The 27,719-nt window shown below is 40.2% G+C and overlaps 1 protein-coding gene across 7 annotated transcripts; it reads right to left on the bottom strand.

Moving 5' to 3' along the window:
• Positions 1-26,043, bottom strand: prage. Of its 7 annotated transcripts, none has more exons than XM_070218244.1 (4): positions 12,372-12,627; positions 11,510-11,565; positions 11,032-11,415; positions 1-3,044 (listed from the first exon to the last, which is right to left on the bottom strand). In XM_070218244.1, the coding sequence occupies exons 1-4, from the start codon at positions 12,377-12,379 to the stop codon at positions 1,213-1,215; spliced, it is 2,280 nt and encodes a 759-aa protein (XP_070074345.1). In that variant the 5' UTR covers positions 12,380-12,627; the 3' UTR covers positions 1-1,212. The 7 variants fall into 7 exon arrangements, with proteins under 7 accessions (XP_070074345.1, XP_070074348.1, XP_070074347.1 ...); XM_070218247.1 differs by having other exon boundaries at positions 11,510-11,638; XM_070218246.1 differs by having other exon boundaries at positions 11,510-11,718.
• Between the last annotated feature and the right edge of the window lie 1,676 nt (positions 26,044-27,719).

The following is a 27,719-nucleotide window of genomic DNA, read 5'->3' on the forward strand; positions in this document are numbered from 1 at the left end:
TTTGCTTGAGGTGATATTTAGTTTTAAACAAATCTTTGTTTCTTTTATTCTCTTTAAATTTTGTCGTTGTGCATTTGCATTACTCTTCTCTTCTTTCTCTTTCCGTTCAATATAAAAACAGCCGCTTTTTGCAGTGTACTTGTGCTGAAACTTATGCTGCTAGGAACATCGATTTTCGAATAAAGTATTCCTCGTCTCGTCTTATGAAATCGGAGTCAAGGAATAGTGGTTTTAATAGTCGATAGTTTCTCGAGAGAAAACAAATATATAGCTTAGCCTAAGAATGGAGTTCAATGTGAAAAATTAAACACTTGAAGAAGTTTTCAATGAACTTGTCGCGCGAATTCGTTAAATAAATAATCAAAAAGTTTTGGAAAAAAACACAGGATTAACCTAACTTACGTTTATGCATAGTGTATAAAGTAGTTAAAGTTAAACTTTACTTTTTTCTTCTTCCGTTTGCGTATGAGATGATTTGTATATTCGTAAAATAATAAAAGAAATGGTTTGGTTTGGGGAAAAAATAAAACGAAACGAAACCTAATGGTAGATTATGATAAATGGAGTGATTTAGTTGAAAGTTTTGGTCGAAATTAAAAAGTATTTGGATTGCCTTTCTTCTGTGCTCTTAAAAAAATAATGTATGCGTATGTATATATTTTTGTATTTTTCTTCTCTTTTTTTGTTTGCTTTTACTTTTCATTTTCCTTTTGTCGTGTAAATATGTGAGAAAGTGAAAAAAACATCACAGCTAAAACTTCAGTACATTTTCTCGTGGTTCGAAATTAATCAAGAAAAAAAAAACAATATGTGTATATACATATGTAGATTAAAGTTCTATTTTATCTCTATAAATATACGCTTACAAAATGTACCTTATGTATCGCATATAAATATTATTATCCTCTCTATTTTTTTTTTGCCATTTTTGTAATTTTTCCAATTTGCGATTTACTCGATTTGCTCGATTTACTCGATTTTCTCGATATAGGTGTATATGATATACGCTGAGCCGACACCTGGCAATGGGTCTTTATAGATCTACACAGTATAGTATAGATCGGTGGCATAGAAACCGACTGCCAGGTGGGCGCCCCAGCTGAGATTTTGGGATTGTGTTTTGTTTCTTGAATACGGTACAAACTAGGCGATCTCCTAACGACTAAAAGTACTTGCTGGCCCCTCGATAGATCCCCCGATAGATCCCCCTCCTCAATCGTCCCAGCTCCATGTGGGATCCTGTTCCCGGCCGATCCGCCAGAGCATCAGCTCCATGCAGGCCCTCGCGTCCTCGAAGCTGCTGTGTCCCGTGGTCCCGTCGCCGCTCTGGATCTCCCGCTTCAGGTGGACCTTGGTCAGGTGGCGCAGGGCCCGGCGGTAGGGGAAGCCGCTGCAGTGCGGGAAGCTGATAGAGGTGTCGATCAGGGTGTTGTGCACCAGCCGCAGGGCCCGCAGGTCGTTGTCCAGCCCGTGGCCGACGAGGATCGTGTCGGCGGCGATCAGCTGGAGCAGATCCCGCTGCACCTCGGCCAGGCTCTTGGCGCCGGAGCGCAGGTCCCGCTCCGAGATGCCCGAGTACCGGGTGTTGTAGTCCACGATGTCGCACTCGGGCCGCACGAAGTGCTCGTACACCAGCTGCCCGTTGAGGGCCACCAGCGAGACCTTGGTCACGTCCAGACCGCGGCCCGTGTAGCTCATCTCGCAGTCGAGGGCGTAGACGGCGGGGGATTGCTCTTCCGACTGATCCCTGTGCTGGGTGCGCACAAAATCATAGTACGGCCCATTGACGCCCACCACCGAGCCGGTCCACACGTGCCGGTCGCCCTGGCAGCATCCCGGCGAGCTCTCCTCGCCCTCGTTGCAGCACGTCCAGCGGCCGTGGCAGACGCCGTCGTAGTAGCGCTGGTACTTGCCCGAGTGGTAGTGGCACTCCTCGCGGCTCAGGTACTCGCCGGTCAGCTCGTCCACCAGGAAGTGCCGCTTGCAGCGGGCGCACGGCTTGGCCAGGCTCCGCTCCACCTGGACGTACTGGCAGTACTTGAGCTCGAGACCCAGTTCGCCATCGCCATCGGCGGAGGACGAGGACGAGGAGGAGTTGGAGGACTCGCACTCGCTGCCGCTCCACTCGCCGGAGGACTCCGAGTCCAGGGAGCGGGGCGAGCTGTTGCCCGAGTCACTGGAGGTGGCCACCTCCTCCGCCTGCTGGCTGCTCAGCCCGTCGTGGCAGTTGATCACCGTTTCCGCCAGGGCGGCGGCGAAGCTCATGTGCGGCAGGCACTTGAAGATCTCGATGGCGCCCTCGTGGACGACGGACTCCACGGGGAAGCCGTAGACGCGCAGCAGGTGGTGGTCGATGACGTGGCGCCGCAGCTGCTGCACCAGGCTCCGGTCGTCCAGGTCCAGCTGCTCGTACTGCCGGAGCGGGGGCACCAGGAAGTTGGCGTTCTGGCGGCCGCGTTCCCGCTCCCGCCGCCACTCCAAAGCGGCTCCCGGCATCAGGGAGCGCTCGATCCGCTTCCGGCTGCCGTTGGCCTGCGGGGAGCTGCCGGGCGAACTGGTGGGCGAGCTGAGGGCCGAAGAGGAGCTGCTGTCGCAGGTGGCCATCTTGCGGGGATGGCTGCCGGCGTGCTTGGCGCCGTTGCTGCCGGCATTTCCGGCGATGCTGCTGCACTTTCCCTGCACTTTCTTGTTGCTGCGCTTCTGCTGTTGCTGTTGCTGCTGCTGCTGGTTGGGATTGGCATTGCCATTGGGATTGGGCTGCTGCTGGCGCCACTTGCCGTTGGCCTGCTTGGCCTTGGAGGCAGTGGCTCCCGCTGGCTTCTGGTCGGGATTCTGGCGGATCTGCTGGCCACACGACTTCGCCTGGCGCTTCGAGCGGCTCTTGTTGCCGCCGGCCACATGGTTGTTGCAACTGCTTCCGCCTCCTCCGCTCGAACTGCCCTTGGGCTTGTTCAGGTGCTCCCTGCTGGAGTCGATGTCCTCGCTGGTCGCCTCGCTGCTGGTGCTATTCCGATGCCCCGGATTGTGCTGGCCCAGGAATTTGTCTGTGAACGAAAGTGGGGAAAGGAATAGATATTAATTAGATGCTTTATATTTTATTTTGATATAATATTTGAATGTTAAAAAAAATACAAAAAAAACTCTAAATTGTTTTGGGAGACAATTTTTTATTGTATCCCAAAACCATTTACAGTTTTTTTTTGTATTTCCTATAGAATTTTTTTTTAATACTTCATATTTTAGCCTAACTCAATTCAATAACCAATTAGATATTCATTAAATGCATAATATTTGTTGTTATAATATTTGATTATATTGAATTAAAAAGAGCCATATCTATTTTAATATATATTTCCCAAAACAATTAAATTTTTTTTATCTGTTAATAATATTTTTTTAATATTTTATATTTCCCGTAACTCAATTCATTAACCACATCCCGTGAATTTCTGGCAATCAAATACAATATTCTTTCAGAAATTCAAATTTCTGATAACAGCGCACACACGCTCGTAGGTTCGCACACAAGCGTAAATCCCAAATACTCACACAAACACTTAATACACGCTTATCAACAAACGCCACGTGCTTTTGAGTATTTCCTCTCTTTTTCGCTGTTTCTATCTCTGCCTCTCTCTGTTTTATAAGCTAGTACACTCGGAGAAATTTGCACCCTTTTGAAACTCTATTAATGGTTTTTTTATACTTTATTGAAAACCGAAAAGTAAAATTAATAAAGGTTTTTATGTATTTTTTGCATGGGATATTTTAGAAAAAGCTACTAGGGACAATCTTTTTCTTTCGTTAAAATAATAGTAAATTTTTTTTTCTCTCTGTAACCGTATGTATTTAATTTTTGATAGTGTGATTTGATTTAGGGAAGGTTACGCATGACTGGAAATTGACGCATGTGTGCGGGGTTCCTACCTCGAGTTTTTGCTAATTCAGCTTATTTGGTTGCCACCCAACAACGGGCGTGCCCAAAAGGGGGTGGCAGTGGAGGGGGAGTGGGGAGTGGGAGGGGGCCAGGGGCTCTCGTGTTGACGCATTACAATTATACACATTTTATTATGACTTTTATATGCCGACTGTTATTATTACTTCTACCTATTAAGCGCTTTATGTTCTGAGTTCTCTGCTTCCGCATTTAGCTCATCATTTTCCCCATTCTCATTCTCATTCCCATTTCAATTCTTGTTCTCAACTTATCATTAAAGTTCCCAAGGGGGCTTCGTTGTGGGGGGTGTTTCATAATGGGGAAGGGGGGTTCGGGACTTGAGCTGGCTTGACCTGTTGTCGAAGATCAGTTGGAACTTTTTGGGGTTTACATTTTGCTGAGGATTTATCACGCTGTATAAACAAAGAGTCCAGTTGATTGAATGGAACTACTTAAGCTGAATTTATGAATATTAATACGACACCTAAAGTTGCGCTATTAGACGCAATATATCAACCAATCATAGTTTAAATAATTTATTTTTAGCCTTGCCCCCCGAAACACTTGTACAATATATTGTGGATACAATCTATCTATCGAGGACATTCGAATTGACGCACTTTGAGCCAACTAAACTCGACCATGTTATGTCTTCCTAGTCCGTCACTCGGATCTCGAGATCGCGGGTCTTATGACGCCTCTATTTTCTTATCTGCTTCCTACCTGCTGATTTGTGAAATGCCAACCGCTTCCTTGTAGTGAAAAGCACTTCCTTAACACTCATGTGCGTAGTACGTACTCCCCATGTAGTATCGCTACATAGCCCGTTTCGGGGCCCCAGAAAGTGTCGGCTGGTCGGGCTGAAATTGAATTTCAAAGCGCGCATAGATAAATCATATGGCGAGGTGGGTTTGTTGACTTCGCAGAGCCGAAGGACGCCGTACCACTAAGCACCCAGACGTGAGCTGGAAGCCCAAAGACCCAATGGGATCATCATAAGTCGGGGGAGGAAGAAATGATATCGGCCGGATCGAATTATTGTTTACATATGTACCCATACCACATACCCCCAGCACATGTGCGAAAAACATATATGTGGGTATAACTATCACGTATGGCTCAGTATTTACGTACATGGGGTATGTCGAGTGCGTGGTCAACGATTAGATAAGGCGTGGCCAGTTTTGGGCGTGTTGCGGGTCGCCTTTTGGCCATCTGTCCAACTCTCGGCAGCCCACCGAAATGTTGTTTTTAAACGTTTTTACGACGGGCCCTATAATATGGCTTTATCGCCGACCGACGCACGCGCCAAACTCTCCGAACAGCCTTGAAAAATCATGTATGGGAATATATATACACTTATGTACATCCGACTAAAAGGTAAACATAGCGAAAGGTGGGGCATGATCGAAGGTTCAGGTACTCTTCATCACCTTGCGAGAACTTTACGGGGAAGCTGCTTTACATGCGCTTTTGGTCACACTATAATGACAAATTGGTCACTCAAATGTTAAACCTTAAACTTATGTGAATAAATTTCCAAGATTAATATTTTCATTGCCATCATAAGTTAATGTCATACTGTCACTTCCAAGGGCATTTCATCTCGCTCCTCATTTGCAGACCTTAACCTTAGAAGGAGTACGACTGAACGCAGTAAATAAAAGCACTCGAGAGCCCGCGATTAGATAGTTTAGTTAAATAAGTGAGACTAACGTGTCAGCGGCTGACAAATGATAATCCATCGGTACACTGTGCGCAGTATATAAGGCATAATACATGGTATCAGCTCTCGTGATATAAAATACGACTGGCACAGAAATTGATTTAAATACAAAATTTAACTACCATATTACGGGCATGGAAACACGCAAAGGGAAAATGTATATTGAATAATTGGGAACACTTAAACGATTACCCAACTATTGTTTCTGGACCAATTATATCAGTTTTACAGTGGAAATTGAGCTAAAACGTTTGGCGTACTGAAAATCTGAAAACTGAAATCTGAAATACTGCCTTTTGCGCCATGCGCCATAGATTTAAGTTGCTCTGTCTAGACTGAAGGCTACCCACATTGCTGGTTACTGGGCAGTGATAAGAAGTGCGTGTCCAGGGGCCCACCATTATATTCCCGTTCCTATGTACATATTCCCCACTGCCCAATTTCCAGTTACCTACGGCAACAGCGTCCAAAAGTTCCCTCGAGTGCCGCGATTGTCTCCGCACCTGTGATTGTGATTGTGACTCCGATTTTGATTGTGATTGTGATTGTTTGAGTGGCGAATGCCGAAAGTCGCCACTCCAATCAGCCCTCTGGTGCGGCAATCCCGAAAAATAGAATCAAATCGACTCAATTCGACTCGGTTCGGAATTATAAATTCAACAGCTGTTCGAGATAGGTGGGAGATAGTCTTTCCTATGACGATGAGTCCCCATCCCCAATCCCTGAAGGTCATAAATATTACTCCGTCACTAATATATTTATTCATCTCGGGAAAGCACTAAAAGGTAGAACTTTGATATGACAGTCAACTGTCGAGATAAGTCCATAAATATGCATTAGTTTTATCAAACCATCCGCACTAGTGACGCAATAGATGTTATAATTCTCAACCATCACGTCATTGGGCGACCCATTTTTTTTTTTTTTTTTTTTTTAAGATCTATAAAGCATCCCAACCCAGGTACTCGAGAGTATAATTTTCCACGACTTAAAAACGACCTTCGGTTTTATGCGGCGCTTCCTGTGCCAAGAGACAACGAACAAAATTACTCGTCTCGCAATTGGTTTGTGCATTTTTAATGAGCCCAAAAACTTGGCTTTGAGCGAAGCGAAAAAGTGTATAACTATAATACTCGTAAACATCATCGCGATAGTTAATTGTGACCGAAACCGAAACAGAAACAGAAACCGAACACAACACGCTCACGTATGTCACAACATCCCGTCGTCGTCCGTCCAAAGTTTTGGCACAGTCCAATAGTCGCCTTTAATGTAAACTAATATGAGTTGTATTAATCAAATACGAGTATGAGTATGAGTATAGATATAATATATACGGCTATAGCATTAGCGTATGCAAAATGTGGCCATTGAGGTCAGCAGAAGGGGCACAAAGATTTAATAATTTCCAAGCCAAAAACAAAAAAAGATAGCCGTAAAAATCCAAATGACCGACTGTATTTAGGGGCAAACTATTTAGATATATAACCAAGGCATGCAATCGTCACATTGTTGTAATCAAATCATTAGATAATACCTGGCAACTGATCTGTTGGTCTGACTTTATAGTCTCTAAAGGGGGCCCGTAAATTCGCTTTATCAGGCATTTCTTTATTCTGGAACCCATTTCAAAATAGCCCGATTAATAATCTTTATATCTTTATGTGCCTATTAGGTGTATTCTAAAAAACAATGTACAACAATATTTACCCTGCGATAAATGTTCTAAGAATAACGTTATGGGATCTCCTTTGTGTTCGGTTAAAGTTTAAGGTCTTGGTGAGTGGGATCCATTAGGATACGTTCTCATGTTTTATGAGAGCTAAATACCTCTATTAAATATTCTAGAAAATGTTCCTAGAACATTTTGCTTTTCTTGGTAAACACCTATGCTCTTTTATGAGCACTATACAGAGGTAATCCTTCCACTAAAAAAGGCCTAGAAAATATTTACCCATGGATGAAAGATAACCACATATGACGATTAAGGGATAATATTTATCTTTTTTACTTTTTATCTTTGTTACGTGAAACTGACTTTCCCAATTGATTTGTCTGACATAAGAGGTGAAAATCCCTTTGCTTCCTAAACTTTCTCCCCACAATTAACCCCCAATCACCCACGCACACTGAGCGGCGATCTCGGTGATCTCTGGTCCCCAAGTTTGGATCGTATCGCATCGCATCGCGTTGTATTGGAGACGGGGACTCAGTCTCAGTCGCAGTCTCAGAAATTCAGACATTGGGTAAACGCCCGGTGCTTAAACGGCGAACACGTTAACCTTGACTATTGCCGGCGGCGGCGAATCACAGACATCGCAGACAGTGCGGTGGGGCATCGGGGGGTTAAGTGGAGAAGCTATTCCAAAGATTCCAAAGATCGGCAAAGAAATGCGAGTGATGGTGAGGTTGCTTGAGCTCGGCGATCACGATGATGTGATGATTGAGCTGAACGGAATTGCGAGCACTTTTTACGATTGTTATACAAGTAGTGCGGTCTTTAATGGGTTAATAATGCAAAGTACAGTGCGGAACATGATATGATATGATATGGAGTTTTAGTTAAAAGAGGGGATAGCTCAAATTACACTCGTAGATCGCACTGTACTCGTCCATTTCAGCCGGTTACATCGAGGTGACTGTGTTTTATTGTGGCACGTTGCACCGTTAGTTGGCACCACTTAAAATGGCAAGCGAAAATGAGTTCAAGTTGTCTTTGGACTCGCATTGCAACTGGCCTACAGAGAGAAACAATCGACAGAGAAAGGCTGCGAGTCGGGGGAAGATATATGTGCACCCATATATAGCCTCAAATCCGATCCGTGTGCGATTCAGTGGGGCGTGAAAAACGCATTCGCCAAATGCCGGGCCGCAAAAACCACACTGCCGGTTGTCTTTGGGCCAAGACAATTATCTAATGAGTGTGTGCCGTATAAAATGGCCTAATGGCAGACTTTGGGCATACTATTTCGATTGAGACAATGCTGGGAAGTTGGTCAATTCAAGATCATATTTTAGAAATATTTAAATATGTTAGTGATTTATTCATGGAACTTCCTAGGTATTCTCTTATTAAATATGCAATAACTATTCCTTTCGGTGGTATGAGTTTTTCCCTAATTTCCCAAACGGAAGAGATCGAAATATCAAGTTCTGCTCTCGTTTCGTATTATTTTTGGCACTTAACGTCGCGGTGCAAATTTCGCTTGTGCAATCACGGAGATCTCAGAGATCTCGGTTCTCGACCACCTTTTTCCAGCCAAGTGCTAATGAATGACAAAACGAAAACGATCGGTTATGTAACGATTGCCATTGCCAGCAAAAGCACACGTATCCATATAGTATAGTATGTATAGTACACACGTTCAGTTCGGGTCCTCATCGATTATCAGTTCATCGTTTGACCAAAATCGATCGACGACTGATACTACGACCAATATAATACACCTGATACGGCAGAAAAGAAACCAACAACAAATAACAAATTCTTTAAGAGGCGCCAGCTGATTGAGAACTCAAAAATCTGAACCCTAATCAGCTGCTTCTCTATTGCGTCTTAGCTTAATAGCCTCTATGGCAAATACACGTTTGTATTCCAGTCCCGAAGATAACAACAAAAATTCAAACCCGATTCTGGAAAGTTTTCTTGATTAATGCCGAAAATGAGTTATGGAAAATTCGAACACACAAAAATTACACTAGAAGTCTCGATAACGAATCAAAGATCTTGAGACTACGTTTTCTAGTAAGTTTTGGAAATCCGAACCAATCAAAAGTAATCATTTTTTCTACTTACTTAACGAACAAATGAAGGTCAATAGATTTATGTGCAATTACAATCGGTAATCTTCGATCCCAATCATAATTGCCGATCGATGATCAGTTGGCAAGCCGAAGCTCTTTTGTAAGTCCACACATAATTCCCCCGTGCGCATATATTATAAGATTGGCCGTAAGAATTTGAATTTTTATTATAGTTTGTTGATATTTTTACGACCCAAACGCCCTGCCTTTTCTCGGGGAGATGGAGGTGCCTTTGTTTGTTTATTTAATTTCCTTTTGTTTTCGTCGATCCGCCCAATTTTTAATTGATTTTTAATGCGAATCGAAAGCGAAAGCCATGAAAGGCGGGGAATCTCGGAATCTCTCTCTCTGTCTATGCTATATATATCCATACGTACATTCCTCTTGAATAGTTCCGATACAAGGTTCCTATATTAAGCTTAAGCGAAGATTTCCTGCAATTTTCTTATTTGTGAGCAGAGCTGGTTTCCAGTGGACAGTGACAGCCATAAAAATATGTATTACACCTCAAGTGCTGGGATATCTCAAAGTTAATTGAAATGCTAGTAACCGAGGCTTTACCCCCCATCGAATGCCTACTTATAGATAGACCCACTTTGATAAGAACTTTCCACTGACACCATAAATAGATATCGCTTCAGTTCGAGTGGACTTTTCACTTGGGTGTGGTAAGGGGGAAGGTCTTTATATAAGTTTCCCTCGAAACGCAATACGGAAAATTTAGGGTGGTAAGGCACTTAAGTTTGATATATGCCCCCACCGCCCCCTGCCAATATTTATTTCGATGAGCTGTCGGTAAGATAATTGCGCACTCATTACTCAAGATTTGTAAACAGAAATGGAATATATGTTTTGAAAACATTTTTGATATAATAAGCATTCTTGGAAACACAATGAATAACAAATAAAAACGGCTACCCTGCAGAGATTCTCAATAATTTGTTGTTTTGCCACTCCACATTCAATGATGTTTCCGTAATAAATGTCAGATACCACCGCCCGTCCACCCACTGACCCAGAAATATAGATCGAATCCGTATCTCAGCACTGTTTCCGTTTGGCCATGACGCTTTCAAAATACCCGTTTCGTTCCCGTTCCACATACCCGATCCGATCCGATACGATCCGAATTCCCGTTCCCGTTTTCATTGCCGTTAGCGGCGATGACGTTAAATTCGTGGCCGGGTGTGATTCACTATAGATGCCGCCCGATTTGCTTGGAATTTTATTAAAAACAAAGCGAAATCGTGAATCAGCGTCTCCGGAGTCCGCCGCCTTTATTCCGATACCCATGAGCCAAGATATGTATATATATATATTTATGTGGGCGCAAGACTGACTAAAACCCCGTAGAACCGTCGAAATTCGTAACAAAAGCTCAGTGCCAAGAAATGGTGGTGGTTAAAGTGACTCAGGCGATTTGTTTAATCGCTGAACTTGCTGATTACTAAGTATGTTGCACATGTGAAAATTGCAAATTACTAAGCTCTTTGTTTGTAAATAAACGACTAGTAAATGCTATTGAAATTCTTCTTAAATCCTACTTTGACTACTAAGAACTCACCTTCGATGCATGAAGAATTGGCCAGCCGATGTCCGTAGCCTCTCTCCAACCAGGTGGTCTTCGAGGGGGAGGACGAGGACTCACTTCCGGCGAGGCCAGCGATTCCGATGCCATTCCGCTTCTGAATATTCCCAAACTGCTGTTGCTGCTTGTTGCCGTTGCTGTTGTAGCGACTCTTGCGAGTCTTGTTGCTGCCGTGCTGCAATGTTGCTGCCGTGGCTGTTGCATGTTGCTGGTAGGCCATCATGCCGTTAGTTGCTGCTAGGTTGTTGCCGGCGTACTTCGGAGGGCAGCGTTTGTTGCTGTTGCTGCTGCCGCTGGTGTTGCTGGTCGTGTTGATGTTGCTGCTGCTGCTGTTCTGGTTGCAACGCTGCATTTTGTCATCTGGAAAGGGGAGGCAACACATTAGTATTCACTTTCTTAAAGAGTAATCAAACGAATTTCTTATCACATAGTACTATTCCCATCCGAAACTTACAAATCTTAAGTAGATGTACTTGCAAGAAATCTTCGAGAAAGAAATGCATCGCACCGCTGCAGACATAAACGCGTTCGAATTAATTGCAGGTTTCGGAAAACAAAAACTTTGCTTTGTTTTGGTAATTTTCTGTTGTTGATGGTTTGTTGTTTATTGTATTTTATACGGGAACCCTTAGCAAACCGCCTGCACTTGCAGTTGAAAGCCAACTAAATGGCGCGATTAGCGAACGCTCGCGATATAAACACAAAAAGCTGGGCGCCAAGAAAAATACAGCGAAAAAACCCCAGAGACAGAGTCGTACAATTCGCTTTTCGATGACGACACAGTGAATCACCCGCTGATAAAGCGGGAATACAGCGAATTCATCGCTTCTGTGCTCTGTGCCCCTCGCTCTGTCCCTTTCTATATCTCTGTTGCCGACTCTTTCGCTGGGCGACTCTTTCGCTGGGGGAAAATAAAACCTAGGCCAAGTCACACTGTGTTTGTGGGGCTTTTCGCTTTTCGACCAGGTTCTGACCACGTGCCCCTGGTCGCTCAAGCTTCCTACTTAGATAAGGTGTGTGGGTATGGGAGTGGGTATGCTAAATGCATGGGTATCTGGATCGGAGAGGGTATTACCGCATTACCATATGGAAAGTGGAAAATGCGAGGAATACCTTTCAGAAACACGATCGTTTTGAATTAAGATCAGCGTAACTCGTTCGTTTAGATAGATAATATTGTTAAACTTGGTACCCAGTCGTTTTTTGTCGTTCTTAGTTATACCATTATGGAATCAATCGGAATTATCTATTTGCAAGGGTAAATACTTAGTCTTCGACTGGCCGAAGTTTATCCCCAATTCGGCTGATATTGACACCTTTTCATTAATGTTTGCAATTTTTGCGCTTCTCCCCGCTTTTCCAAGGATTAGAAAAGATTAAGCTCGATTCGATTCGATTTAGTGGAGATAGTGTAATGGTGGTAGTGTTCACTAAAGACGAAAAGAAGCGAAACCAACGGCGAAAATTTTGATACTTTTGTGCAAATGTTTTGTTTGTTTTGAAAGTGTCTTGAACTGTTCCGATAACATGTTGATAATAATATTCCACAGCAACTACGTCAACTGCCAAGGTGTCCAAATGGCCGAAAAACAGAAATCTACAGGGCCATGTGATCCCATGTTTTGCTGTTCTTTTTTTCCCCCAAACTCCTAGAAACCTCTTTTCCTGATAATTCGACGGTGCTCGGAATCAGTGGACTTATAGGGCATGCGAACACACACATGTACGCCTAGCTAATATAAAGAAGTCGGTGTGCAAATTTTGGACCGCCCAAATCCAGTTTGAATATTTTCTTATATAGAACTATAGGCAGCCGGCAAGAATCGCTTCTGTGTGAGTGAAACAACTCGTTTGAATCAAAGTTGGTTGTATGCATTTCAGTTTGAGTGGCACTTTAAAATGTATACGTTTTCGAGTAGATAGTTTCAATATAAATTGCTTTTATCCTTGCAATCTCAACTTATAACAAAAGTTTACTGCCTGCAATTTATTGCTTCCTGAAAAGGTTGCTCAAAATGATCGCTTTTCGGAGTATTTCCCTTCTTTGCTTTGCATTGCCCAAAAAAAACAAATTATTTGTGTTATTTTCGTAAAGATTTTCATGTTTGCGTGTGAGTTTTAACACTCAATAAGAACTTTTGCCGGTATTTTTAGCCAACGAGCACATAAACGAAAAGTTCATCATCTGGTTCGCTTTCACTGCGCGATCATAAATGAATCTTGGAATTTCTACAATTTCTGGCTGATGGCGAGCTGATGAGCCCCAGAAACTACAGTAAGTTTATAGAGGAATAGAGGGGAGTAAAACAAAAAGTCTGTCAGAAAGCACAAGACGAGTCAAAGACAGTCGAAATGACGACTGCGAAACAGGTACCAGTTCGTGCCTAGCGCCGCTCCATATGCGTACTGCCTGCCCCGCCCCCTTTTGAGCCCCGCCTGCCCCCCAAAACACCACCCACCACACCGAAAAAAAGGCTTAGTGAAAACCTGAATTTGTGGTATTTAAATTACTCATACATATCAATTTATATTCGGAGATCACAAGATATTTACATATCCATTACTTTTACTAAGGTGTATTAATTTTCAGGACAAGATGAAATGTTTTTGTCTCGATCCTCAAGACTTTTTCCCCAGTGCGTCTTCAGGCAGAGAGTGGGAGAACTCTTTAAAATTATGGGGTAATTTGTTGCTATTTCTTGGTAATATTAATTTGGCGAATGCAAAATCGTGAAATTCGCTGGCGGTCACGCCCCCTCGCTCGCCGTCAATTAGGGCGTGTGATTTATGGAGGCGCCGCACTGAATCGCGATGAATCGGCATACGAATCGGATTCGGAATCAAAATCGGAATCGGAATGATAATATTGCGTGGAACCAGTTTGGAAAAAGGCTTATAAAAATGCGACAGCGACAAGTTCGTTAAGATCGTTGTGGGCACGTGTGTGCAATCACCCCAGGCTCCACTGTACCCCCTCCTCCTCCCGCATTTCCCCCCTCTTTTCTCAGCCTTTGCCAAAACGGAAATGCATTCTATTTCTGTGGCCACCGAACTCATCAACTACATCATCACTATCAATATGATAATCATCAAATAGCTAAATACGATTCATTCATATTCATTCAAGTTAGCAACCACACACACAGCCCAGATAATTTAGCGCGCCAAAGTTGAATGAATTCCAACGAAGAAATGTATATAGATAAGTGTGTGGATGTGAGTACATAAAAGAGTGGAGATCCCAGCGAAAGGGAAAAGGCAAGGAAACGAGGTAATGCCTCGTAGTGAGTATATATAGTGTGGAATGGTATAGGGGAGCCAACTGAAGCGGATCATTAAGGGAAGACCGTGACAGAAGAAGAGCGAACAATGGGGGAAACTTCAGACGAAACTTTGCGCAGATCAGAGCAAACTTGGAATACTCTTTGGTTCACCTAAGGGGAGATCTTTGAATCTTTACAATAATATTAAACGAATTATTATTATTTTAAATTTAATAGATGATCATAAATAACAGAATCTTTTTTTTTTTTACCAAAAGAGAAGTTTCTTGTAAAGTGTCACATGTCCTGTCGCCCATTAAAGGGTATTTAGGAAAAAAGGGGACCCAGGCGAGGAATGCCAATATGTTTGTGCGCATGGCAACAGCTGAAATACCTAAACTTAAACCGATGATGACGACGCATTCGGCGCATGCGTGTGGATTTTCAGACAGAGACAACCACAGATACACGATACACACATGTCTGACACGCGGGGCGAGTTTTGCATGAAAGTTTTCCAAAATCCAGAGAAAAAACTCCGAAAAATCGAGTGGAAATTTTCCCAAGACCCCAAAAGTGCGGCGCACAAATCCACGAAACGAGTTTCCCTAATGGGTTTAATGGCTCCGCCGGGGTTACGAGCGGGGTGGTGGTGCTAACGAACTTTTCTCCGCAGCCCCCTGGTTTTCGGTTTTGGGTTTTCGGTTTTTAGTTTTAAGTTGAGTTTAGAGTTTCGGCTTTTGACTTTCGGAAAGAAACACGCGCTGTGCCCCCTGTAATAACCAATGTTTCGTTTCGGCGGACCGGAAATGTTAATGCCGCCTTAATGTATTGTATAATTGCGGTCAGGCCATAAAAATGAGTAGAAATCCATAGAAAATTAAGTGATTCGCATTCAATTACGTGCCCGAGCACGAACATCTAGAACTTTTTGCCATTTCGTATTGTGGCCACATAAACGTAAATTAGATTGATGTAAGGCAGTGCCAAAAAGAGCAGAAAACAGGAAGACTTATCAACCTGGGACGTGCCGTTGGGTTCGCTTTTTGCCTTTTTGCTTTTCGGGGATTGGTCTAATCAAAGTGCTTTAAATTTATGGAAGAAGGAAGAAGATCGCGGCGATGGAGCGTGATGTGCTGTCGTTTTAATGGGATTCGTTATGCCTGATTGCCGATAACCCAGCCCCTTTTTTGTTCTACACATTGTTATTGGGTATATTATCAACGTGATGAAAACAAAGATCTATGTTTTGCATTTCACTTGATTTGTTGAAATATTGGTATTACGCTTCGATGAAATATTTCACATAATTTGTATAGCCCCTCTGGGTATTTTAGGTGTTTTATGCGGCATACAATAAAATCTGATTGGAAATGGGGTGTGGGGATCACTTGAATATCGATAAACAAATCACTTCCGATGACGACATCGAGCACATGGCGTATGCGCAATGTGTGGTATCAAGTTTGACAAATTTAAGGGGTTTTTTCGCTTTTTTTATACTATATGTGCTTACTGATATCAGGGGACTAAGCAATTTCCTATATGTTCTCTGAAACGGAAGAAAGTTTGGGGGAAAAAAAAGATTTCCGCTTAATTGGGAGTTATATCTAAATTCAAATTGGACCTTATCGGAATGGCACAGGATGTTTATACGTTCAAGAATAATGAAATATTTTTAGAAATATATTTAGGACAACTAGATAAGTTGTTCTTTCGGTTACATTTTAAAACCTTGATTCACCTTGTTTATGAAAACTCAATTTCCCTGTTCCCCGAAAACATTCGTGAAAAACACGATGACTTTTCTGTTGAACTACAATCTGAAGTGGAATCGATAAGCTTATCAGCAAATAAGTCACCTTATAAAAATCAAGAATAATTCCTAAACAATCTATAAATACATTTAATATAAATGTGCTCCTTTTTCATAAACAATTTTCCCCGCATCATTCGGCAATTGTTATTAATTGAAAACATCATGGAACTTTCTGTTTACTCAAATACCCGAACGAAACCAAACAAATCAACTAATTTCGCTGAACCAAATTTTCATCTTTCTTGATTTATTTTCCCTAGACTTATATATTTATTTATTTGCTGGCTTTCGGTTTTTGGGGGTCTCGAAATTAAAATTGGAGGGATGAGTTCATTTAAGATGAGAGTCCGCGTGCTCGCTGTCACAATTTTGAGATTCTGACACTTTTCTGACAACTCGAAATGAACAAGAGCAGCAACAACTACAATCCAAGTATCGTAATAATATTGTGAACCAAAAAATCCTGACACTTGTCAAAACAAATCATCTTCATTAAGCGCTGTCTTTATTTAAATTTTATTTGTAGCTCTGCGAGGAAGAAGAAGAACATGAATACGGATTTCCATCCACACTTAAATTGAGTGTGATGAATGCAATTTAATCAAAGCATTTTCCATGTATCTGTGGGGTGAAATTATTTTTAGATTTTGCATTTCAGCATGTGGTATTTGCAGAGACTTTGAGTTTACTGCATTATTAAATTCATTTTAGAGGCGTCTTTAAGGAGTTTGAAATTCTTTTTCCTTCCATAACTCTTGTTTAAGAGTTAGCCCTTTCAAATTTAGCCAACAATATTTTGTTACCCTATTTTCTTTTATCTGTATTCTTGTGTGCGCTATGCTTGGCTTAATTTTGTAATTGTTTTTTTTTTTCAAAGAACACTTGGAATTTCCAACAGATTTTGCCGTTAATTTCCCCAGTTTCCGCCCCCAAAGCTTCTTTTTCGCTATAGTAACGAGCCAGAGAACAAGTGGCTCAACAGATTTCTATCTATTGAGGATGACCCATATTTTTCTATTTCTCTAGTTTATCACAATTTGCAATTGCTTTCGACGTCCACGGTTTTCTCTTCCTCTTATTCGCAGTTTCACGGCCCACACAAACTTGGCAGAAAGAGATGGTTGTATTTACACGGAGAGAAAGCACTCGTATCTTTTTATAATAAGGAAATTAAGATTATATATTTAATTATATCTTTTAACAATGATTCCTTTGAAAGGGAAGATAGGGAAGCATAAACCAGCGTCAATGGTAACAATGATTTCTAGTATCCCATATAAGAATTACACCAACTATACCCACAATTATTAATTGATTCCAAATCAAATTATTCATTATTTTCAGTGCAGAGCATTTTGTTTTGATCGCTCGTTGAGAAATTACTTTTGACAAAATGTTTTCGCATTTTGTTTTGGTATGTTTTGCATTTTTCTTTTTGGGGGCGAAAACGCGACAGATTCTCGCCTTCATCTTCATTCATACAAAGAAAGCGCTGCGAGAAAAATATAAAATAAAAATATACGAAATATTTATGGTAATTATTATTATTAGGTATACTATACAGAATCGGCTGACGTATGATATATATTATTGTTATCGCTGTCATTGCTCTTCGGGGGATAGGGATATCATTATTTAAAGCACGCACACAAAATGCAGAGCGACCACAACGCAAACCTCGATGATTTATTTCACCCGAAAGCAAAAAGCCAGCCAAGTAATCAAAGTAATACAAATGGGCGCACAGCGCACAATTTATAAAAATAAACAAACCGAAGCAAACCAAACGAGACAAAATAAAGCGAAAACACAAACAGTAAACACCATCCACCATCCTCCTCCCAAAAAAGAGGCAAAATAAAATAAATAAAAAAAAAAAACCAAAACCAAAACCTATACCGAAATACTAACAGAATCTTGAGTGAACAAGGGCACGACAGCTAGAGAAATGATGGCAAATTTTGATTTTGATGCACGTCGCCAGCTGTGCTGCCTGCACAACAAAACTGGTGGAAAATAGACCAAAACATTGACAAACTGTTAAGTAAGCAGTGTTGCAAACATTATTAGAATTAGAAACTCGAGTTGTTCAACTCAAAAGGGGCCAAAATAGTGCATTTCACTACAATTACGATATGAAAATGGAAAATACACCCTTTTTTCTGACTGCAGAACTTAAAATATGCAAGCTGACCAGCTGCCATGGTTACTGTATTAAAATTCCCCTCGACAGGTGCTCAATGCCAAGTATCCAGGTGCCCAAGACTTCGGTTCCAGAAGAAGCGTGCTAGCACCTGCTTATTGGCCAAATACTCAGTAAGGGTGAATATTTCTTGGGTACACATACAATATTGCTTATTAATACCAAATGTAGAAGAAAATTTTAAAATCGAACCATCCATTAAAAAGTTATGAACAAAAAATTAAATGGCAGCTAGATGGAGTCAGTAACTTAACTCTTAAAGTTCTTTGTTAATTTTTAAGACCAATTGGAAATAAAGTTGATCTCAGAAATGTAACGAGAATTCTTTCAGTGACCCGAATGGCCGAAATTGGCCAAAAGACATTTTGGCCAAGAAATAAACGAAACGAAATGGAGAAACGAAGAAAACCACCGAAATGATCGCCTGGCTGGCCCCAAACCTCCACTTCCATTTGCATGCACGTACTTATTTATTTAATTTTAAATAGAAAGTAACCTCAATTGCACTTGTAAAAAACATAAGTAAATAGCGCCGTCGAATACATAACAAAAGAGAAGTCGGGTAGATACACACACACACATAAGTATAAGGCCGAACCACCGATTTTTGTAGACACTGCGGCAGTGAAAGGCCCTTCGGCCTACAAATCGAATGATCAAAGAGATGGAGGAAAATGTGAAAAAGGTGGAAAAGCGGTGGGATAGTAGGTAATAATGGAAGTAACGGGTGTATAACTTACAAAGCAGAAAATTGCTGATAATTTTGAGAAGATTGTTAATGACACAAATGCTTGTTTATAAATAACATTTATTCTGATATGACACACAAACCTCTAATGAAACATGAGTTTATCAATTCCGAGAGGGAATATCATGAGTAATTAACCCAAAACAAGAGTTATCAGAATTAATCACCAGACTTACACAAATCGGGATTAAGAAATGAAGTCGTATGACTAATAGTTTGTTTATAAGGCAATTGAAAGACCCCAAAATGAAACTGAAACCCTCTGTATGGTAACGTTTCTCCAAGTACTTTATTAATTTAGAATTTTTCGCCGTTTTTGCATTTTTTAAAATTTGTTTATTTCGGTTTTGTCACGCTTGTCATACGAGGCGTTGAATGTGCAAATGCAAATCAACAGAAATGATAGGAACATAGAATGCAGCAGAGTTGGCAAACCAAAAATGCGAAAGTGGAAAATTTGTGTACAAATTCGCTGTGAAAACTTGTTTGGAATGCGATCAGAAATCAGAATCAGAAATCGGAGGGAGATGATACGAGTATTCCGAGCATATAGATGGGGCGGTGATGGGTCTAACAATAAGTTTATAGAGAGGAAATCACAGCATCACACTACCCACTCGTTGTTCTAAATAAAGATCAACAATTGAATAGATTTTATCTATAAATTGTTCTAGATACACCAACGGGCATGTGTATGGGTGGGGCTGTATTGTATATCCACATTTAAATCTGCTTTAACAACTCAATCGGATAGTCAAGGAACCTGTGTGTAAGAGATTCTATTTTTTTTCAGGTGACTACTTGATATATCTCCAGCCCTAATCACTCGTTATCACCCGCCATTTAAATGTGTATGTGCTTTCTATTTAAGACATTTTAAAAGGCTAAACATTTCCTGCATAAATCACCCCCTTAAAAGTAAAACTATAAAGACCCATTTCTTTCGGCGATTTCTTTAAAATACGATTTCTTAATAAAATGCTGAAATCGCTGTTCGCCTCTCACCGCTCAACGAATAAATTCATTCATATACATAAATAAAAATATGTGTTTATATGTAAATCAGGTGCGTAGTCGCAGGGGGGTTAGATATCAGCATGGTGTTCTTTATCGCAAACTGTTTCATTTTGTTTATGTTTAAATATAAAATATATGGAATTTGGGCAATAAAACTGACACAATGTTGATTAACTCGTGATTTAATTTGGTATGATTTTTGTTCTACTTTGTATACCCAAAAATTACCCATGTTTATGGGGTTTCTACACTTTTTGGACTAGTAATATGTTGCAGGTGAGAGTAAAAGTGCTGTTGCCTCTGTCAATTAGCTTCGTTTCTCGACTTCGTCTCGTTTCGTTTCGTTCACTCTTTTCTACTGTGAAAACTATGAAAAATCACACACCATAAATGGCTGCACTGGCAGAAAAGCGGGAAGATATATTGACAAATTGTTGATTATTTAAGGGACTACGATTTAGTAAAACTATTTAATTTGTGGATTTTAAACCCGAAATCATTGGAATTTTTTTTTTTAATTTTAAATAATATTAAATCACTGTATGAGATATTTTTTGTTTAGTGTTCCCAACTATATGCCTTTCCATTTTGCTGCCTCTGTTGCGTTGTTCAAAGTGTTAACAACTCCGAATACATCGGGCAATTTAGCTTATTACTTCGTGGGGATTGGAGATTGGGGATGGGGATGGGAATGGCGATGGTGAGGATGGTGCAGGGGCAGGGGCAGGTTTTATACAGTGATAGTGCCCATACCATACTGCCGGGCCCCTTGACAAATGTCTGTGTCTAAATCCCATTTGGCTTGCATCACCTGACAGCGACGGCAAATAGAAGAGGCTCGAGCCGAGTGGCTGGTGTTTTCTTTGGCGAATCGGTCACAGTTAATTAGGAAATCTGGCTTGCATAACGACCAAAACAAACCATCGAGCCAACGATTTTTCAATCTGAATAAACGAAATTTTTTTTTAACCAAAACACTTTTCCCAAGGTCGTCGAAAAGACACTAGTACTTTTTTAAAACTATTACTTTTCACAAAAAAGCAACAATTCTTAAAATAAGAACAATTAAAGAAAAACCTTTAAAACTCATAATAAGAGTTATCGGAAAATCACTTATCTCTCACCATCTATTAATATAAAAATGTTGTGGTAAAAAAATCTGCGCTCTTAATTAAAGCACCTGAAAATAAATATATCTGGAAAATCGACGACAGTTTGTACGATCATTAATCAAATTAATTATGATGAATGGGAATTTCATAATTTTAGCTGATATCTGCTGGGTCAGCGATTTCAAAATTCGGTTCCAAAACATTTTGACTCATATTTTCGATTGTCGCACGTATCAAAAAGAAAAGAAACCGGCAAGAAAAAAAAAACAGCTAAGCACAACAAGGCAAAGTGAAAACGAAGCTGTTAAATAAGAAGTTCGAACCGATAAAAAAAAAAAAAACAAAAAACAAAAAACCAGCGAGGCGAAAACTTTCGCTTTGGCTTTAACATTTGGCTTTGGACTTGGCCATCATCAGAAAGCAAAAACATAAACTGGAAATGGAAATGGAAGACGACCTTTCTTATGTCACGTCTCCGCTGGTCTTCAAAATGAAGCAAAAACAAATGCGAATTTCTTTGACTTTTCACTTTTGACCAGAGACCATATGCAAATTTATATGGAATATGGACCACCGTATTATGTCACGACCCTTGAACTCAAAGATCTCAATCATTCCACACGTAGACGGCATGCCGTGTTCGTGATCTCGAATCGAAACGCAAATTAGCACAAGAGTTGAAATAAATAAGGTAAATAAAACCATAATCATAATCAAAATCATATGATGATCCTATGCCCAAGGAACCGAAATTCTGACCGGCAAATTGTGTAATAAAAGTTTGTGTTAAAAATAACAGCAAGACACCAGCTCACCAGCTGACACCATTTAATAGATTAATAAACATAAATTGTTGTATAACAAATTCGAGCAGATTAAAATCTGTCACGCGTAGGGGGAACATTTGTACACATGCTAAATTAGCTTGCAATAAATCGTGTTAAGTTTATTTCATACATCTATAAATCTCAAAAGAGTTGTGAGTTCCCAACTAGAATAATATAATAAATTCTATATTTCCGAAAAGTATTCAATTTATTATGGTGATTTTCTAACTAAAACTTAGGTGTTCAGTTCCACCTAAATGATAATTCTATGCGAAAAATCCCAACAGACTCTAAATTGCTCTTAACTGATTTAGGAAACATTTAACAACTATAACTAGCCTTATCGGGGGCTTAAATCGTCAAATGATTGATTTGAACTTGCGGCTGGCTCTCTCAGTCACCGCATCTGGCAATAAAAATAATATAAACAATAATAAATGACGCCTCGGCGGGATTTCATAATCTCCGAGAGTCGAGCGTCTCGTCGACCAGAAAAATCTGCAACAAATTCACAAGCGCCGCAAAATATATAAAACACACAAAGTTGCCATAGCCATATTAACTGCAAATTGTTATTAGGCATGGTGCTGCATAATGCATGCCGAATGGAAATTGGAATGGAATGCCATGGACGGGGCAACAACAACAGCAGGGCAAAAAAGAAAACAAAAAGAAAATGTAAGGAAAAAAACATTAAACAACAAATTAACAACTAATACGAGGCCCGCTGATAAGAACAAATTGCGCGTGAAATTTGCTCCAGATGTTCTAGAAATCCAAGCCGCCTATTAAGTAAAAAATCACAGCAATTATCTTCAGGCATTCTAAGACAGCGCAACTTCTTCGTGCAAAAAGATAAAAAACATGAACTTGAACTCGGTTACCCGCAAAAGTGCTTCCTAGTAAAATGACCCAGCAAAAATTGAAACTAAAGATAGGGGTGTTTTTATAAAGCTCCTTAAAACAATAAACATGATTTGTTTACTTTGTTAAATACGGAAAAATACCATTTGAAAAAATATATTTATATTAATTAGATCAAGAATTTATCCCAATTTAATATTTCCGAAAGTAATTGTTTCCCCAGTCAACTTGAGGAATAGAAAATGCCCACCCATTCGAAAGTCTTGCGACATTTTCCCGCCACTGATTAATTTGGCCAATTGCAGTTCGTATCTCTGCTAATTTATTGAAATTCATTTACTGCCTACACGTAAAAATAAATGAACTCAATTTGCACAAAGAGGCGGCAAAATAACAAGAGCAAGGCGAAATAAACACACATGAGAAAACCCGAAAACCCGAAAATAGCTGGGAAAAAGTAAGAAAAATAAAGGCAGAGTAAGAGGAAAATGTTAACTACACTCTATATATACTAGACTATACTATATACTATATTGCGGATTGCAGATGGCCGAGGGCGGACCTTTCTCAACCGAAAAGAAAGTAAGCAACTTAAAGACGCTTTTTATGCCCGGCTCCATGCAAATTAGTTTTGTGGAATGAAAGTTGCTCGCGGGCTTTGGGATCGGTTCGGATCGGATCGTATCGGGAGATTATTATGTAAACATCGGGTTTTTATTTACTCTTTTCTGTTTTTTTTGCACAAAATAAACCAAAAGCCAACAAAATCAAATCAAGAGTGACACGAAAAACTTGATTGTGATTGCTTCCTACTTGAGGAACGGCGATATCTTTCGAGCTCCCAAGTTCCCATCGAACCTTGTACGCCGTAATTTCTATCCAGAAACTCTCTGATTAATTGCAATTGAAGTTCGTATTCGTACTCGTTCGTTATCGCCCTGAAAGCACTCGTTGAATTTCGAATTTCGAGGGGTAGGTCAGGAAGTACTACTTGTAGTAGTAGCGACGTTTCCCGTGGGTTCCCGGCTCGGTTCCCATACGATCCCATAGTTGGGCTATAAATAAACCCACTCCGAGAACTGTAAGCGTTGGAAAGGCTGGTTGGTTGGATTGTTGAATTGTCGGATTGTATTGCTATGTACATACGTCAGTTGTGGAGTGTAGAGTGTGGGAAAGACCGGCAGCTGTTCCTTCTTCAAACACTTTAATGCAAATATGATTAAACATTTTTGTGGAAATGCCAAAATGCTGCTCCATTTCTCAGCCCAAAAGTGGATTAGGTTGAGGTCTAAAAATCCAAATTCGCGTGACGAGCAGTGTACTTTACTTGTACCCAACGTCTACTTTAATTGATCCATCAAGTGGGAAAATCTTTGCGGTTACTTGGCCACAATTGATGGGACTCTCGGAACGCTTCCTTGATTTTATCGCCTTTTCTAAACTGTCAGGGACTCTTTCCACACTGCCTATAGTCCATACACATCTTGATAAATCGCTTAAATTCCATTTATTGCCGGCATGCAATTTGATTAATGACAAGGGGTCGTAAACCGTAAAGATAGCGTAATTGATTTGGTCTCACTTATGGCTAACAATGCCTTTAGCCGATCAATCAGTCGCCTAATTAAAAAGCCGCAAGTGTATTTTTCCGTATGCGTCTGGTACTAAGTTGGAAATGTCTTTATTAAACTATGCTAAAAAAATCATAAAAAACCTAAGCTTTTTGAAGCTGCAACATTTTGTGCATTTATAAAAGTGTCAAAAAATATTCGTATCCAAATTGGAAAAATATGGTGCATAATTCCACTGAAGTTATTTTCCAGAAACATAAAGTCTTCACGGCTCAAGTTTTAAAACATGGACCATGAGCTATTTTTATAGCAAAAATTATCTTAAAAACCAGTTTGCCAATTTCATAATAAATTTGAATAAAGAAAACAAAGAAAGAAAAAATCAAAATTTTAAAATGTGTGCTACTTGTGATGTGATAAATATTACCATACACTATACACACTTTATTAATTACATGTTAGAGAGATAGTTTTCAGTGTGGATCAATTCAATTCAACTTCAAATTTAAAGTAGAAGCTTGATTGGAAAAGTAGTTAGCAGAATGTTAAATAAAATTCAGTAAATAAAATGTTTTGAATGTACAAGGTATCGCACACATTCCGTAATTTGAGCTCTTTGCGAGGAGTAATTTTCGTGTAACATCTTGACGGTTGTCGGTTTTTTGTGGCTTAGTCAGAGCACCGCTTTTAATAATGACTCAGGTGAAAACTCACACCTGTTCGGTATTCGGACTTACTTTTGCACTTCGCCAGTCCACTGGCCACCTGGAGGAATCCGTAGACGGCGATTACGACGCATGGCAGTGCCACCACGCCGAAGGACACGTAATCCATGTGCTCGAAGTAGTTCGTAATTTGCTCCATTTTGTGGTTTCAACTTTTGAAATTTTAATTTTTCAATTATTTATAAAACACTCTCGAAATGCACTCGAACAAAAAGCAAACAAAATAACGCAGTTCGGCTGGATAAATTTCAAAAACTTTCTTTTTGCGCAGGCGCAACTTTGGATCTAGATTTTTTTTCAATTTCGTTTCGAGTTTAGTTGTTCATATAGATTTTTATCTTTTTTTCAGTTCCAGTTTTTGTTTATGATTTTTAGGTATTTATATTCTTTGCACAAGTCGTTGCGGCGGCTCCTTTTGGGGCACTAACTGAATGTCCTGGGCTGTCTGCTCCTTTGCCTTTGTTGTTGTTGTTTTTGGGTTTTTTCGCTCTTGTTGTTCTTGTTGTTGCTGCTGCCTTTGTGTTAGTAATTGTTGTTGCACAAATAACGCCATTGTTTTGCACTGCAAATCTGGCGTAATTGATTTGCATCGGTGGCCAGAAACGCAAGAATGCCTCCGGGACTCTCGAACGGAAAATGGGAAATGGAAAATGCCCAGTAAGACGGAAAGGTGAAAATCCAAAAATCCAAAAAGTCAAATCGGCAAGTTGCCGAAAAAAAAACACTCGCGGAAAACGCGCGTCGTGGGAAAAATATATTTTGTTGATTTATTTTTCAGCTTTCTTTTTATTTCTCGTCGGCGGAGCGCGCAGTAAATTCGCTGCGTGTGCGGCGACGGCGAATCGTCGAATGAAAATGAATGAAACGAAAATCAAGCGAACGACGTCGAAGTCGCAGCGAAAAAAGAGCAGAGCAGAAAGAGAGAGACAGAGAGCGAGAGCGAAGCTCGTGCACTGGGAGAAAGTGTTTACAAAAACGCAGAAAGATTAATATAAAAAAAATTTCATTAAAAAAACCCAACGTTTTTGCTCTTCAAGTTAACGAAAGGATTATTTATTTTATTTAATTCAAATAAAAATACCTAAATTGAAACTTAAAGATTTGTTAGCCATTTTGTATTAATTAATATATTCTATTTTATTTGTAAACCTGTTATGCCATCCATAAAGTTATTGACTTAAAAAAATTTGCTTTCAAATATTACTCATCCGCCATGTTGTTAATTTTCTTTTATTGTTCTTGCTCCCCTTAAATTTAGGACAAAAGTATAACTCATTTTGCCCAGTGTAGAGAGTGGAGCATTCTCTCTTTTCTGCTCTCAAAATTAAAGCACGCGGTCGCGATCGCACAGTGGGGTGAAAACTTGCGCCAACAAACATAATGTCTCATGAAAAGTATTTCTAAAAATGTATATATTTATAAAAAATTCCCAATACCTCTGACATAAGTAGCTGTTCAATAATATCAGTCAAAACCCAATTTCGACAAATTTAATAAACGTGACATTTTATATTTTAAGAATTTTAGCCACTGTACTTTTGGAAAAGCACGTGAGGCATTTCTATTCGGCTGCGGAGAGTAATAAATCTCCTGCAGCATACATACAATAGTTAGTCAAATATTTGAGTTCCCAATTCAAAGCATTATTGTAATCGAAATTTAGTAAGTCTGATGGAATTCCTTTAAAACATGCAGTTCCTTGCGAAAAAGATGATGAAACCAGTGCAACTCGAGGCTAAGCCATACTTTGGTGTTTCGGCGATCAAATACTTAGGGTATACAATTACTTTCGATGGGTGCTAAATAAAATGCCAGGGGGTTGTGGGCAGCTCGAATGCCCTGAAAAGAACACGTACGTATAAATATTGCTCTGACTGCACGTACTTGTGTTTATTGTCTGCACCTTACCCACGCAACGATGTCCCATTGCCCACTAGTTCACCCCAAAACTTTTACCCCTAACCAAATTCGAACTTTGGACAAACTACGTCAGCGAATTGATATTGACGTTATTAGAAAAATAGAGAAATGTTCGAGCCCCCCTCGAATATTGTCTGATCCTATCGAATAGGCCTAGCCCACCCAACCCACCTCTCGGACTAATAACTCTTAACTCTTGGGCCACGTCAGCTGGAAAAGTTTGACATTGTCATCGCTGGGAATCGCTTGAATTATTGATGGACAGTGTACGTGGTGATTGACAGGGGTTATACAAGATTGTAACTCATTAAATCTAATGGGAATTAAGTTGGTATCGTCCGCAGCACAAGGAAAGTTCAAGGCAATATTTGGGAAAATCCGTATATATAAAAACTTACTGCACTATTTGCATAATATTTCACCAGTTAAATGGGGGAACTTCCCAGGGATTTGCATAAAACTAAATCAACCGCAAAAACAACTTATTTTTCATATATGCAGGAGTATGTATATACAAAATGCACTTCAGTAATTGCCTCGCCTTCTGAGATAAAGCCTATCAAATATTGTGAAAACCATACTCTTTGTTTGAAAT

The sequence above is a fragment of the Drosophila takahashii genome, chromosome X, assembly GCF_030179915.1.
Source record: "Drosophila takahashii strain IR98-3 E-12201 chromosome X, DtakHiC1v2, whole genome shotgun sequence".
In the NCBI taxonomy this organism is placed as follows: Eukaryota; Metazoa; Arthropoda; class Insecta; order Diptera; family Drosophilidae; genus Drosophila; species Drosophila takahashii.

Coding starts and splice junctions, on each gene's coding strand:
- prage (XM_017151119.3), bottom strand. CDS start 25,343: ATGGAGCAAATTACGAACTACTTCGAGCACATGGATTACGTGTCCTTC. Junction 11,416..25,216: donor TGGACTGGCGAAGTGCAAAA/GTAAGTCCGAAT, acceptor TCCCCTTTCCAG/ATGACAAAATGCAGCGTTGC. Junction 3,045..11,031: donor CAATTCTTCATGCATCGAAG/GTGAGTTCTTAG, acceptor TTTCGTTCACAG/ACAAATTCCTGGGCCAGCAC.